This window comes from Neoarius graeffei, chromosome 20 (genome assembly GCF_027579695.1).
Source record: "Neoarius graeffei isolate fNeoGra1 chromosome 20, fNeoGra1.pri, whole genome shotgun sequence".
NCBI lineage: Eukaryota > Metazoa > Chordata > Actinopteri > Siluriformes > Ariidae > Neoarius > Neoarius graeffei.
Genome location: NC_083588.1, coordinates 48896463 through 48910997, shown reverse-complemented (window position 1 = coordinate 48910997; position 14535 = coordinate 48896463). Strand labels below are relative to the sequence as shown.

At 40.4% G+C, this 14535-nt stretch overlaps 1 protein-coding gene across 2 annotated transcripts in view; it reads left to right on the top strand.

Annotated features, from left to right (window-relative positions):
• The window catches only part of tlk2 (tousled-like kinase 2), a 43251-nt gene that overhangs the window by 18541 nt on the left and 10175 nt on the right, over positions 1 to 14535 (top strand). For both annotated transcript variants that reach the window (XM_060901891.1, XM_060901890.1), the window contains 5 exons: positions 6024 to 6176; positions 6291 to 6357; positions 6500 to 6597; positions 7146 to 7227; positions 10730 to 10821. In XM_060901891.1, the coding sequence (XP_060757874.1) occupies positions 6024 to 6176; positions 6291 to 6357; positions 6500 to 6597; positions 7146 to 7227; positions 10730 to 10821 (492 nt within the window). The remainder of the gene's footprint in view (positions 1 to 6023; positions 6177 to 6290; positions 6358 to 6499; positions 6598 to 7145; positions 7228 to 10729; positions 10822 to 14535) is intronic.

Genomic DNA, 14535 nt, shown 5'->3' with positions numbered 1-14535 from the left:
ACGCACTTCCGCTTCCCTACTTTCCCGGTTTGGTTTGTTTTCAAGACCGCCATTTTTAAAAACACGAGCGAAGATGGAGCAGCACGAAGAGCGGTTGATTGAGGAAGTACGTACATCTATACGACTCCAGTTCTAGTCATTATAAGTAACCGGAGGATAAACACTCCACTAACCACACCCACCAACTACTCCTAGCGATTTCGCGACTTCGCGCCCCCTTGCGTTGTAGCGGTGAATAACATCGCGCACGCCTATTACTCCCCGCTCAACGATAAATTACAACTGTCTGCGAAAAGCTATCTGCGAAAGCCTTGTCGCAAGAGCATGCAGAGGCCTTTACTCTTATTGAAGCAGCGCGCGACAAGCCTCAACAGGAACTATGGGTGACTCGCAGGGCCAAATTAGAATTTGTGTTAACGGCACTATTTTTTTTTTTAATCGCGATAAATTGAGATCGCGTTATCGCGTTAACTTTGACAGCCCTAGTAATTACAATAACTACAACCCCGAATCAGGAAAAAATGTTGGGATGGTATGTTGAAATTAAAACTGAAAACAATGATTTATAAAAAAAAAATCTTTGACCTGTATTGCACTCGATACAATAACGGAACATTTATTTGCTGTTTTTACCTCATGCTTCCCCCCCCCCCCCCCAAATGAACGCTTATTTCAATTCTGATTCTTGCAACGAATTTCAAAAAAGCTGAGACGTTAAAGCATTTACCACTTTATAACGTTGCCGTTCCTTCTCACAACACTTAAAACATGTTTAGGGACTGAAGACACCAAGTGATGAAGCATTTCAGGTGTTATTTGTCCCATTCTTCCTGTAAACAGGTCTTAAAGTATGCAACATTACAGGGTCGTCGTTGTCCTTTGTTTCATTTTAGAGTTTGACACATTGTTTATTGGCGACAGACTGGGCAGACTCGTCGTCTTCCACAGCCATGCCTTTGTATTGGGTGCAGAATGTGGGTTTTGGACTTGTTGCTGGTGACAATCTGGATGGTCCTTTTTGGCTTTCGTCTGGAGCACATGGCATCCATTTCTTTTAATAAAAAAAAAAAGGCCTGGAATATGGGTTTGTCTGACCACAGTACACATTTCCACTGTGTGATGGTCCATCCCAGATGTCTCTAAGCCCGGAGAAGTCAGTGGTGCTTCTGGACACGGTTAACATAAGGCTTCCTTTTTGTACAGTAAAGTTTTAACTGGCATTTGTGGATGTGACTGTATTGTAGTGCTTGACAAAGGTTTGCCAAAGTAATCCCAAGCTCATGTTTATATCAGCTATAGAGATCTTGCATGTGACGTCGCAGCCGATCCAGATTGTGACAGACGCCATCGTGTCGGTCAAACGCCATATTCTGCCTTCTACTTCTGGTTCTACTTCCGCTTTTACTTCTACCTTTTCTTCTGGAAAACCCTACTATATACAATTCTACTACAACGGCTGCGGCTACAAGCTCTCCCTACCTGTGCACGGTTTTTGTTTTTTGTGTGTATTTTTGCTTGTTGTTCGTCTGTACCGGACTTCAATATCCACTACAACCGTATGGACTTACTGGACATTGATTTCCAGCAGAAAATGATGGTTTGTAGTGATTTCCATCGCATGCACAACATTCCGGACGAGGAAAAAAAAAAAACATTCCGGACGAGACCAGATGGCGAGACCAGTGGGGTCTCCATGGATTGTTATCGGAAGCAAAGCGAAGGAGGCGGAGCCGAAGCAAAAGCGAGGCTACAGGCAGAGCCGGCCTGTTGATTAAGCTCAGAAAACAGCTACTCAAACCTCCACTGCCAAGCCTCTACCTCTCCAACGCCAGATCCATGTAAACAACACGGACGATTTGGAATTACCTTATTCTATAATCGGCTGGTCAGTGCTATACTCAATACTTAAGTGACTTACCCATCCAGTGAGGATCATTTTCTTGTTTACAAGATGCCACATCTGAGTTGCTGACAAATCCTGAATTTCTGTAAAGATAACTGTCCAGAGATTTATAAGCACGCAGTGCTTCACCACTGAACAGCGAGAGAAAGTTGATGAGGTAATCATACACGTCCGGGTATTCCGCTGGCAGTTCAAAATCCGGTCGTGAAAACTCCGTCCGGAAAGCCGTAAGGGTCACTAATCTGTAGATCGTTTATTTTAGACATATATCTAGTTATCTGTTCATTAGAAAAATGAGCCGTGTAGTCCGTCGGTTGAAATTGATCCATTCTGTACACGAGTGCAGCAGTATTCAGCGGTGTTTTTGACCGACACGATGGCGGTTGTGTACTTTCCGGTCATGTGACTGCAAGATCTCTATAGGTGGATGATGCATTACTGTCTGAGGGATCTGAGATCATGGGTGTTCAGCTTAGGCTTGTCGCACTGAAATTCCTTCAGCTTCCTAGAATTGTTTTCATGATTGCCATTTGAGGGTGAAATTTCAAATCCATTCATATCCTCCTTTGCACATTTTGCTTTTAGACATTTTCAGTAATTTTCTCATGCATTTGTTGACAAAATGGAAATCCTCAGCCCATTCTTGCTTCTCAAAGGTTAGGCCTTTTCCTGGATTTTGTACCAAATTATGATTATCACCTGATTAAAATCACATCATTAATTGTTGTACCTCATTACTACCCCTAAATTGCCCTGGTCCCAACTCTTTTGAAACGTGCTGCAGGCCTAACAAATGAAATTAAGGGCCCGTTTACACGAGGACGTTGTCGGGTAAAAACGACTAAATATTTTATTGGAACTGCCTTTCGTCTACACGGGGACGGCGTTTCCGAGGCTGAAAAACGGAAAAAATTGAAAACGCCTTCCAGAGTGGATAAGTTAAAAACAGCCCCCATTGCATATCCGTCTAAACTACCCAATACGCGAAACTCTGCTCGGATCTGCTCATGTCAGGTACGCGTTTGTCATACATGTGTCATATACTGTACGTGCCAGCCCGGGAAGTAAGAAAGTAAGTAAAAAAGTAAGAGCATGTCTGATTACATCGATCCAACGGACCTTCAAGCTGCTCTGGCAGCTTTAATAAACGTCCAGGAGTCCTTCGAACATCTATACCGAATCTGCACATATACCGTTAATGAACAGAGGCGGGTATAGCATGCTCTTACTTTTTTACTTACCATAGCCAGAGTAGTCAAAGTTTTCGCAGCGCAGATGTGCAGATCAGACAAGACGGAAGACGTTGCGCATGCGTGCAGACATAGCAGAGGTCTTTCACAGCACCACCTAGCCGCCTGGCATGCACATCCAATTGAATTACATTTATGCGTCACCGCATAGACGCAGATTTCCTCCTTGAAAACGGTCGTGTAGACGCGGAAAAAAGTGAGAACGAAAACGGACTTTTGCGTTTTTGTTTCAGACCATCACCGTGTAAAGTGGGCCTAAGTTGACCAGACAAATCATGAAATATATAGGGCTCATACTGTCTGTGGTGAAATACAAGTCTTAAAGTAAATTTCGAAATTGCGGGGGGGTTTTGTTTGGTTTTTTTTTGGTTTTGATTTTTTTCTGGGGGGGGGGGGTTAATTTTCATTTTCCATACCATCCCAAATTTTTCTGAAATGGGGTTGGTGTGTGTGTGTGTGTGGGGTTTTTTTTTTTTTTTTTCAGGGTCTCCGCGGATCCTTAAAAAGTCTTAAAAAGTCTTATTTTTAATATGTGTTTTTTAAGGTCTTAAAAAGCATTATATTTCGCTATTTTTTGAGCTATGGTATTAAATTTCACATGGGAGGTATTAAATTTCATCCGGGTAGCCTACGGTAAATGAAAAAAAAACATATGTCTGGATTTTTTTTCCGCGCTAACGTTATTTATTCAACCAGCGTCGTTTGTTATCAAGATGCTGAACAAGTAGCACAAGAGCCGTTGTGTGTCTAGCACTAGTTCTAATAGCGCAGGAACCACGCCACTGGGGGCAGTGTGTTCTTTTATCCATGTAGTAGACAGTGATGGGAATAACGGCGTTACTAACGGCGTTACTTTTTTTTAGTAACGAGTAATCTAACTAATTACTTTTTACATCGTTATAACGCCGTTCCCGTTACTTACAATAAAATACTATGCGTTACTTTATTAAAGCTGTTCTCATCTGGCACGCTGCTCGTTCAGCCTTTCTTTACTCTGCTTTCGTGTGGGGCGGGGAGACACGAGACAACGGCACAGTAAGCCAATCAGAGTAGATTTGGACAACAGACGTAGGTAGGCCACGCCTACTGCACTACTGCGCGCTCTTTCAATCGGAAGAGCCAGCGATGGCGAGCGGTCAGCCCAGCACTGCGCTTTCACACTGCAAATACAGCCAGGACTTTTCATTACTTGAAATAAAAGGCAAGAGTGTTTACGTGCAATGCACATTATGTCGAGGAACAAAGCGTTTGTCCTCGTCAGTGGCCAGTAATTAGTAACAATTTTAATAACTACAGAAATATATTACATTTGATAGATGTCTTATCTCACATTGTCCCACAAAAATATTTAATATAGTGTAGATAACATTACTAATTGGTTCTGTTAAGTGTCCATTTCAGTCATTAAACACATTTAACATTCACTTTTATTATGATTACACTAATTGAATTTGATTTTTTTTTTGAGGGGGAACAAAATGTAACGGAATACTTTCTCTGGTAATTAGTTACTTTTATGACAAAGTAACTCCGTTACTAACTCAGTTACTTTTTGGGAAAAGTAACTAGTAACTATAACTAATTACTTTTTGAAAGTAACGTGCCCAACACTGGTAGTAGAACCATTGAGAGTAGAGCAGACGAGGAAGAAGTGGTTGAACTTGAACATGAACAGAGATGGGGAAGTGTAAATTTAGTAACAAGTGGCTTGAGGAGCCAAAATACAAAAGTTGGCTAACAACAGCAACTTCAGAATATGAAGCGAGATGTAAGGTATGTCGGAAAGACATCAAGTTAACAACAATGGGCTGTAAAGCCCTTGACGCTCACTCGAAAGGGGAAAAGCATATGCGCTGTGCTGCTAGTCGGGCAACAACAGTCCCCAGAGGCAGTTCGATCAGTAGTCAGACTTCCTTGCTTCCTCACTGTTTGTTCATGGCAGTACCCTACTATTAAAATATTGAGAAAGCAGTTAATGTTCTGTTTTGTTAACTGAAGATCAATTTGTTTCCTCACTGTTTGTTTACAGCAGTACCCTACTATTAAAATATCGAGAAGGCAGCTAATGTTCTGTTTTGTAAACTGAAGATGCACATTTTTTATTAAAAAAAAATGCTTTGAACTTAACCTAGAGTGTGCTTTTTTTTTTTTTTTTACTGTACGTATTTGTTCCGCGGTAGTGGTCTTATTTTTTATACTCAGTGGTCTTAAAATGGTCTTAAAAAGTATTATTTTTGCTGGTCAGAAATGTGCAGAGACCCTGTTTTTAACTGAAGCATAAATATCTCCTTAATCAGTAAATGCGCTATATTGGGTATTTAATAATTAGCTTTATGTATGGTGATGTATTTATTCAGTAAGGTGCCATTTGGGATTTGGCTTGCAGATTTTTCATGAAGTGACTTAACATGGGATATTAAATAGACTAAGCAAATACATTGTCTTGTACCAGTTTTTTTTTTCTTTCTTCTCTCTCTCCCCACAAGCCAAAGACTGCACCACCTAAGCTTTCTACTAACTGTTTTTTTTTTTTCCAAAACACTTTTCTAATGAAACACCATCCAGATGTATACACGTACGTGTAATTAGTTTTAGAAGTTGCATTTTTGCATCATCAAATAGGGCATTACTAACTAAACTCTGTAGACATGACTCCTGTAAGTAGCCTCAGATAAAATATGGTATATGGCACACACTTCCAAGTCTAGACAAGAGAAATATTACCTTTTTAAATGCTCATAGAATTGCACATTTAGCACTGCAGTCATCATAGCACAGTGGTGTGTGTTTTTAAACCCCACCACCACCACTTTTTTTTTTTTTTTTTTTTAAATAAATGACTGTTAGTTGAATTTTCTCTTTGTGTGTAGGCAGCAGGAGCGGGTGAACTCTCAAAGAGAGGACATTGAGAGACAGAGGAAGCTCCTGGCTAAGAAGAAACCACCCAGCGCAGCCCAGACTCCGCCACCTAACCTTGAACCCAATAAACGTAAAAACAAGAGCAATGGAGCAGAGAACGAGATGTGAGTAAAGAGAAAGCAAGAGGGGACAAAGCTCTGCCTTCTGTGTGAACTACTGATGCATTTCTTTTCAAGTGCTTTACGTTATTGTTTCTTGTGCTGTTTCTGTTCCGATAGGTTATCATTAGCAGAATATCACGAGCAAGAAGAGATATTCAAATTGAGACTTGGTCACTTAAAGAAGGTACAGAGCATGCACAGGACTACCAGATGTTTGCTTTCTCTGTTTAGGCATGCTTGATCTGTTGTATCAGACTTGGCGTTCTGTGTTTGGTGTGTTTTATGACGATCTGTGTTGAGCCTCAAAAACTGTGTGCGCTGTGTAGGAGGAAGCTGAGATCCAAGTTGAATTGGAGAGGCTGGAACGAGTGCGTAATCTTCACATCCGAGAGCTTAAGAGAATACACAATGAAGATAACTCCCAGTAGGTCTCCTCCTCTCTGCTGTTTTACTGTTTCAGTCTTCAGTTTGATAATGCTCCTGTCTGTTTACTTGAAACTTGCTTATAATAGATGTCCAAGAGCTGTTGTGGAATTCTGTCAAACATTTTAAATACATGACAAGTTATTAAAAACTACAGCAATTACTCCTGAACAATAGTCTTTAGTTAAAGCTGCTAGGTCGTTCAATCCAACTTTTTCGCACTGGAGCCATAATGTCAGTCCAGTTACTTCTGGTTTCCATGATGTCTTGTTTTTTTTTTCTATGCACCATCAGATCCATAAAACTACTTTCATAACAGCTAACCAGATATTCGTATAGAAATGTTTGACTAAAGAGAATTTATTTCCCAATGACTCTTGTTAAACATCTGTTATGAGTAATCATGTTTCATGTTCTTTTCTCAGTACAGAGAAAAATATCATGTCTCTGTTAATTGCTCATCTGCTTCAGATGTAGTAGATGGTGAACAGGTTTTGGGGAAAATGCTGGAACGTTCTTTTAACCTCGTATTTTGTTTGTGTTTGTCAGGTTCAAAGATCACCCCACACTTAATGACCGCTACCTGCTCCTGCATCTGCTGGGCCGAGGTGGCTTTAGTGAAGTCTATAAGGTAGGAAAGCTACAAAGTTATGACATTTACATTAGCTACTGCTTTTTGACCTAGTCACTTCCATTGGGCTGGGCGGCACACTGGAGCGTCCACTTGCCTGGTAGGCAAGCTCATGCATTTATCATCTGTTCACCACTCAGTAATTGAGTATATTTTTGTTTTAATATTGCATAAATGTATGACGTGTCTCTACGTTGAAAGTTCATTATAATGGCATATGCAGTGAGTGTGGTGATTGGTAATTCCGCACCAAATCACCAGATTTAGAAAAATGTTCGCCACTGACCATGTTAGATTTGCTTCATACTTTCTGGAAATAGTGTCAGTGTGCCCAATAAAGTGTACAAAATTTTAGGCTTGTACCTTCATTAATTTCTAAGATAAAGGGGCGTGGCCCCAATTTCACTGTTAAAACGCGTGCTACAGAAAACGGACCTAACTTCCATAAGTCATTACTTTTAAACTATTCATGCGAGATACATGAAGTTTTCAAGGATTGTTCTTCAATGGCAGATGCCTTTAAATACTAAAATAGAAACTTCACAGTTCAATACTTGCCAAGTTATGGCTTGCTGAAAATCATAAAAAAAAGTGCTTTGGAGCAACTTTGACGCCCCATATCTCCACATTAAAGCACACCAGATCTTTCAAATTTTCTTATTTATTACTCGTGTTATAGTACTCTTTAGGCAGCTAGATATGTGTTCAAAAGAAATCAAACTTTCTGATTTATTAGGCTTTAAAAATAAAACATTTTGCGCCTATAATTCAAATGCATATTACAAATATATGACAAGGTCTACCATAAAAACAATTATACCACTGGAAAGAGCTTGTTTTGTTTAGCAAATGCACAAAATATGAAGTTGGTACCCTAAACCAAACTATAAAGATTAAAGTATCAAGTACGGCATGTTTTACGATTACAAACCTACAATGTAGGAAAAATAACCTTAAAAATACTTTATTTGAAGGGCTTAAACAGTGTATTGATTTGCTTTTCCACATCAGATGGAAGTTTATACTGCCTGCCAGTTGATGTAAGTGGGGCATCAATGATTTTCATGACATGCACCAGAGGGACCCAACAGTTATCCTCTCTCCTGGGCCAGCTGTAAATCTGAGAGGGACCATGAGGATGCATATACGTTACTTGTACATCTTGTTCCTCCTCTGATAATGCACGAATGTTGCCTATCCACCACTGTGTGTCATACAAACATGCAACATATTTACCAGGAATTGTATCTGCCAGAGAGACTGCTGATTTAACAGGGGTTTTATGCATTACTTGTGGCCGATTCCCACTCATATCCACAATGAAGTTAGGACCACCTGACACCCTGCTGACCTGCAGCTGGTTGGACACGATTGGAATGAATGAGCGGTTGTCTCCTGTTCCAGGAATAGTAGCTGACCTTGAAAATCTTGTCTCCAATGCTTTTCCACTCTCCATAACTTCCCCTGTACCAACCCAGATGAAATGGATGTTCTTGATGTACGTTTTTCTGCCCACAAAAACAGATCAGATGGGGTTAGTATGTGATCACTCGTGGCTGCCTGTAAGCTAGCTCGAGCTGCTGACCGCTTTACAGTGCCTCCAATACCATCACAGGGTGATTTTACCATGAGAAGTGGCAAAGAAATGCCATTCTGCCAAAAGTCCAAAATCGTCTGCATGCTTTATTAGATTTGTGAAAATTTTATAGTTTTTGTATTGGGCTGCTGATCCGTCACTGAAGTAAATGACCTTTTCCAGCTGGGGATGTAAATGGCATACATATGGCAAAATCTTTTTTTAAGAATGCATGCACGGCCACTGTATCATGCTTAAGACAGTCACTTATTATGCAGATAGAGATGCATTTCATTACTTTTGTGCCATCTTCATTCTTTGCTCTAATGTACACTGCAAATGGATGAAGAGTGCGTTGGCTGTTGTCCCAGTGGTAGCCTAGTAAACTAGACCCACCTGCCTAGCGGCCAAAAATATTTTTGCCTACGAGTGGGTCTAGCCTCGGACCATATCAACAACACACCCCGGGCATCAAATCGTGCCCGCCAATCACAACGCAAGGTTTTTGTTTGGATTCTTTGGGCGGGCTTTTGCAGGAGTGACGACAAGGCTGCGCGACGCTGGAGAAAGCACAACAGGAAAGATGGCTATGGCTATTGAACAGCGCTCGTTTGACTCCACTTTGGAATCAGTTTTAGAAGAATTATACTTGGAGTTTTCGTTGAAACATGAGCAGGAAGAGGCTCTCCGCTCATTCCTTTTCAAGAAGGACGTTTTTGCTCTTTTGCCGACCGGCTATGGCAAAAGTCTGATCTACCAGCTGGCTCTAGCCTAGTAAACCAGACCCACCCGCCTAGCGGCCAAAAATATTTTTGCTTCCCCCACTGCTTTCTGTCGCTCTGACTACGTCACGGTCACTGTTGCGCTGATTGGTCAGAGCGTTGGCCTATACGCACAGAGACAGTTTGAAAGACAACGGGTTGTTCCTACCCACACCCTTTGGAAATGTCTACGACCGAGACCAGACTAAATATTCACATTTAGTCTGGCTTGCCAGGCTATCCCAGTGGTATCCCTGGGCAGAATCAAATCCAAAAGCATAATACATTCATCCGCTGACAGATTTTCCTTCAAATTCTTCAAATATCCACTCTGATGTTTGGCAATTAAATGATGTTTTGCTAGTTTGTCTGCTAGTAGATTATATGCCTTAAAACAGCATTTCTGTCTATCGTAAAACATGCCGTACTTGGTACCTTAATCTTTTATAGTTTGGTTTAGGGTACCAACTTCATAGTTTGTGCATTTGCTAATCAAAACAAGCTCTTTCCAGTGGTATAATTATGGTAGACCTTGTCATACATTTGTAATATGCATTTGAATTATACCGTAGGCGCAAATTATTTATTTAAAGCCTAATAAATCAAAGTTTGATTTTTCTTTTGAACACATACCTAGTTGCCTAAAGAGGACTATAACACGAGTAATAAATAAGAAAATTTGAAAGATCTGGTGTGCTTTTAATGTGGAGATATAGGGTGTCAAAGTTGCTCCAGAGCACTTTTTTTTTTTTTTAAATGATTTTCAGCAAGCCATAACTTGGCAAATATTGAACTGTGAACTTTCTATTTTAGTATTTAAAGGCGTCTGGCATTGAAGAACAATCCTTGAAAATTTCATGTATCTTGCATGAATAGTTTAAAAGTAATGACCTATGTAAGTTAGGTCCGTTTTCTGTAGCATACGTTTTAACAGTGAAATTGGGGCCACGCCCCTTTTTTAAAGCCTCTATATCTCAAAAACTAATGAAGGTACAAGCCTAAAATTTTTACACTATTTATTGGGCACACTATTTCCAGAAAGTATGAAACAAATCTGACATGGTCAGTGGCGAGGCCTCTGGTGATTTTCACATGGATTTACCCTACAGTCTGGTGTCTTTATTTTTTTTCTCCTTAATTTTTATTTTCCTCTCCTCTTCTCCAGGCCTTTGACTTGACGGAACAGCGGTATGTGGCTGTGAAAATTCATCAGCTCAATAAGAACTGGAGAGATGAAAAAAAGGAAAACTACCACAAGTACGACAGTTATGAGAATTTCACCTTCTGTGTTTTTATTTATTTATTTATTTATTTATTTATTTATTTATTTTTTAAATAACTAGACCTAAAGTCTCGTGTATTCCTCAAATAGACACTGAACCTAAATATAGTCAATCAGCTAAGACTTGTTGCACGTCGGAAGTTTTGCTTTAGAGCAGTATTTCACAGTCTTGGACCAGGAGTACCTCTGGCCTCCACATACTAGTGTTTTCCCTGATTCAGCTAAATAACAAGGCTATTCTAGGTTGAACTGGATGAGTTGGAGGAGGGAAACAGCAAAAATGTGCAGTGTGGGAATAACACGGCCAGGATTGGGAAACAATGCACTGGCCATCAGTACAACTGTTTGTGATTTTAAATATTAATTATCTTAGATGGATGATCCAGGCTTTTCATAACCAGCAAAATAATGAGGCATAAATATTGAACGAAACTAAGCAAACAGTACACTGAAATTTTAAAACGGTCTTATAACTTGGCTGCTCGTACTACTCGCAATTACTTCGCAGATAAACGTGTCGTATTAAGGTATGTACGGTTAGGTCCATAAATATTTGGACAGACAGCATTTTTCTAATTTTGGTTCTGTACATTACCACAATGAATTTTGAACAAAACAATTCAAATGCAGTTGAAGTTCAGACTTTCAGCTTTAATTCAGTGAGTTGAACAAAATGATTGCATAAAAATGTGAGGAACCTAAAGCATTTTTTTTAAAACACAATCCCTTCGTTTCAGGGGCTCAAAAGTAATTGGACAAATTAAATAATTGTAAATAAAATCTTCATTTCTAATACTTGGTTGAAAACCCTTTGTTGGCAATGACTGCCTGAAGTCTTGAACTCATGGACATCACTAGACGGTGTGTTTCCTCAGTCTTTAACAAGTGAAATGCATGCTCAATTGGGTTGAGATCAGGTGACTGACTTGGCCATTCAAGAATATTCCACTTCTTTGCTTTAATAAACTCCTGGGTTGCTTTGGCTTTGTTTGGGGTCATTGTCCATCTGTATTATGAAATGCTGACCAATCAGTTTGGCTGGATTTGAGCACACGGTATGTTTCTGAATACCTCAGAATTCACCCGGCTGCTTCTGTCCTGTGTCACATCATCAATAAACACTAGTGACCCAGTGCCACTGGCAGCCATGCATGCCCAAGCCATCACACTGTCTCTGCCGTGTTTTACAGATGATGTAGTATGCTTTGGATCATGAGTTGTACCATGCCTTTGCCATACTTTTTTTTTTTTTTTTCTTTCCATCATGGTTTCATCTGTCCAAAGAATGTTCTTCTAGAACTGTGCTGGCTTTTTTAGATATTTTTTTTTTTAGCAAAGTCCAATCTAGCCTTTTTATTCTTGAGGCTTATGAGTGGCTTGCACCGTGCAGTGGACCCTCTGTATTTACTTTCATGCAGTCTTCTCTTTATGGTAGATTTGGATATTGATTCGCCTACCTCCTGGAGAGTGTTGTTCACTTGGTTGGCTGTTGTGAAGGGGTTTCTCTTCACCATGGAAATTATTCTGCGATCATCCACCACTGTTGTCTTCTGTAGGCGTCCAGGTCTTTTTGCATTGATGAGTTCACCAGTGCTTGCTTTCTTTCTCAGGATGTACCAAACTGTAGATTTTTGCCACTCCTAATATTGTAGCAATTTCTCGGATGTTTTTTTTCTGTTTTCGCAGCTTAAGGATGGCTTGTTTCACCTGCGTGGAGAGCTCCTTTGACCGCATGTTTTCTTCACAGCAAAATCTTCCAAATGCAAGCACCACACCTCAAATCAACTCCAGGCCTTTTATCTGCTTAATTGAGAATGACATAACGAAGGAATTGCCCGCACCTGCCCATGAAATAGCCTTTGAGTCAATTGTCCAATTACTTTTGGTCCCTTTAAAAACAGGGTGGCACATGTTAAGGAGCTGAAACTCCTAAACCAGTTTTAATGTGCAGGGATCGAAACGGGAATTTGGGAGCACTGGTCCAGTGGTCCAAGCCGATTTTATATATTTTATTCATATAATACAACCATATTATACATGAGTGATCAATTTCAACTGTCTGTAAACTTCTTCCTCAGTCATCTCATTATCATCACAATCTTCGAAACCCTCATCCAGATCATCATCATCATCTATCGGGTCATACACCACATCATGCTGCGCCTCCTCGTCATCTTCCACCTCCTCATTCTGTCTCTCCTGGGGCTCTACATCTCCTGCCACATACTCCCTCTCATCACCTGCAGGCTGCTCTGGCTCATCATCACCCTCCTCCATACTTGTTGAGCGATATCCGTTTGTTTTGATAGCTGTCAGAAATGTCAAGCCAAGGACTTTTAAACTTCGCGGGGGTCTAATCTATCTGACCAATAGCAGTTCAAGTTACATTTGTCTTCACGGGCAGCAACGAAAATGAACGGGAAGAAACGAAACTTCGCGCAGCCATGCTGCATGTAGCGGTGTAATACTGTGCACGTAAACAATATGGCGGCGCCCGCGTCTATGCCAACTTGACAAATGTCTCTCAAAATCTATTGAAATTATCGTAAAAAACGGTAAAATAGACCAAGTTATGCTTAAAATGGGCGAGAATCGTTGATAGAAACCATCGAGGCAGTGGGTAATTTGATATATATATATATATATATATAGCGTGGCGAGCCAGTCGCCCACTCGGTCGAGTACATGTTGTCACTAGTCGCCCGTACCCTTTCCAACTCGCATTGGCGAGTGGGCGACCGCCCGTTTCGATCCCTGATGTGGACACCCTCAAATGAAAGCTGAAAGTCTGGACTTTATGCCCATGTCCATTATATAACTATAACCTGAATGTTTCAGTAAACAGGTAAAAAAGAGAATTTGTCAGTGTCCAAATATATATGGACCTTACTGTAAATGAAGATCTAATTTTTGTATGATGCAAGGAGAGGACATTGCAGCTCGTAGCTATTTTTATTTATTTATTTGGAAAGGATGCAAGCTCAATGTACTGCATCGGCGATTTTACCCAGAGTGGAAAAGACTATACATCTATAGAGGTGCTTTATGTGATTGCACTTAAGTTATTTTGCTGAAATGAAACTATGGATGAAAATGATTCCTGCTGCAACTTGGCTACTACTACACTTTGTAGCGATGTGGAGTGCTTTTTTTTTTGTCTTGGATTATATTGCCATAAACAATTATGAATAGAGGCAGTAAGCTTTCCTTGTTTGTCGGGTACATTAACAAAAAGTTCTCACTATCCGTTATCCATCAGGGTCGCTGGAGCCAATCCCAGCTGACTTTTACCCTGTCCACACTAGGGATTTTGTACCGATACGATACTACTTTCGTACTGCAACACCTGTCCACACTAGCAACTGTAGCGGTATAACTGTATCGGTACAAAACCCACAAATGTATGGGTTTCGTACCGATACAGTATCGGTACTGTAGCGCTTCGCTGTAGTGTAGACAGGTGAAGCGGTTCTGTATCGATACAAATATCATGCGCAAAGTCGCACACCTCAATCGATGTCTTCGCTGAATAAAATGGTGAAGAACGGAGATTCGTTTTCTTTGTTTGTTTCTCAACTGCCTCGCGCGTTTTATACGATTCGACTGAATAAATGACCACCAGAAATACAGACTGTACATTGACAACAAAGAGCACGCACATGTTGTTTCATCCACCATATTCTCGGAAG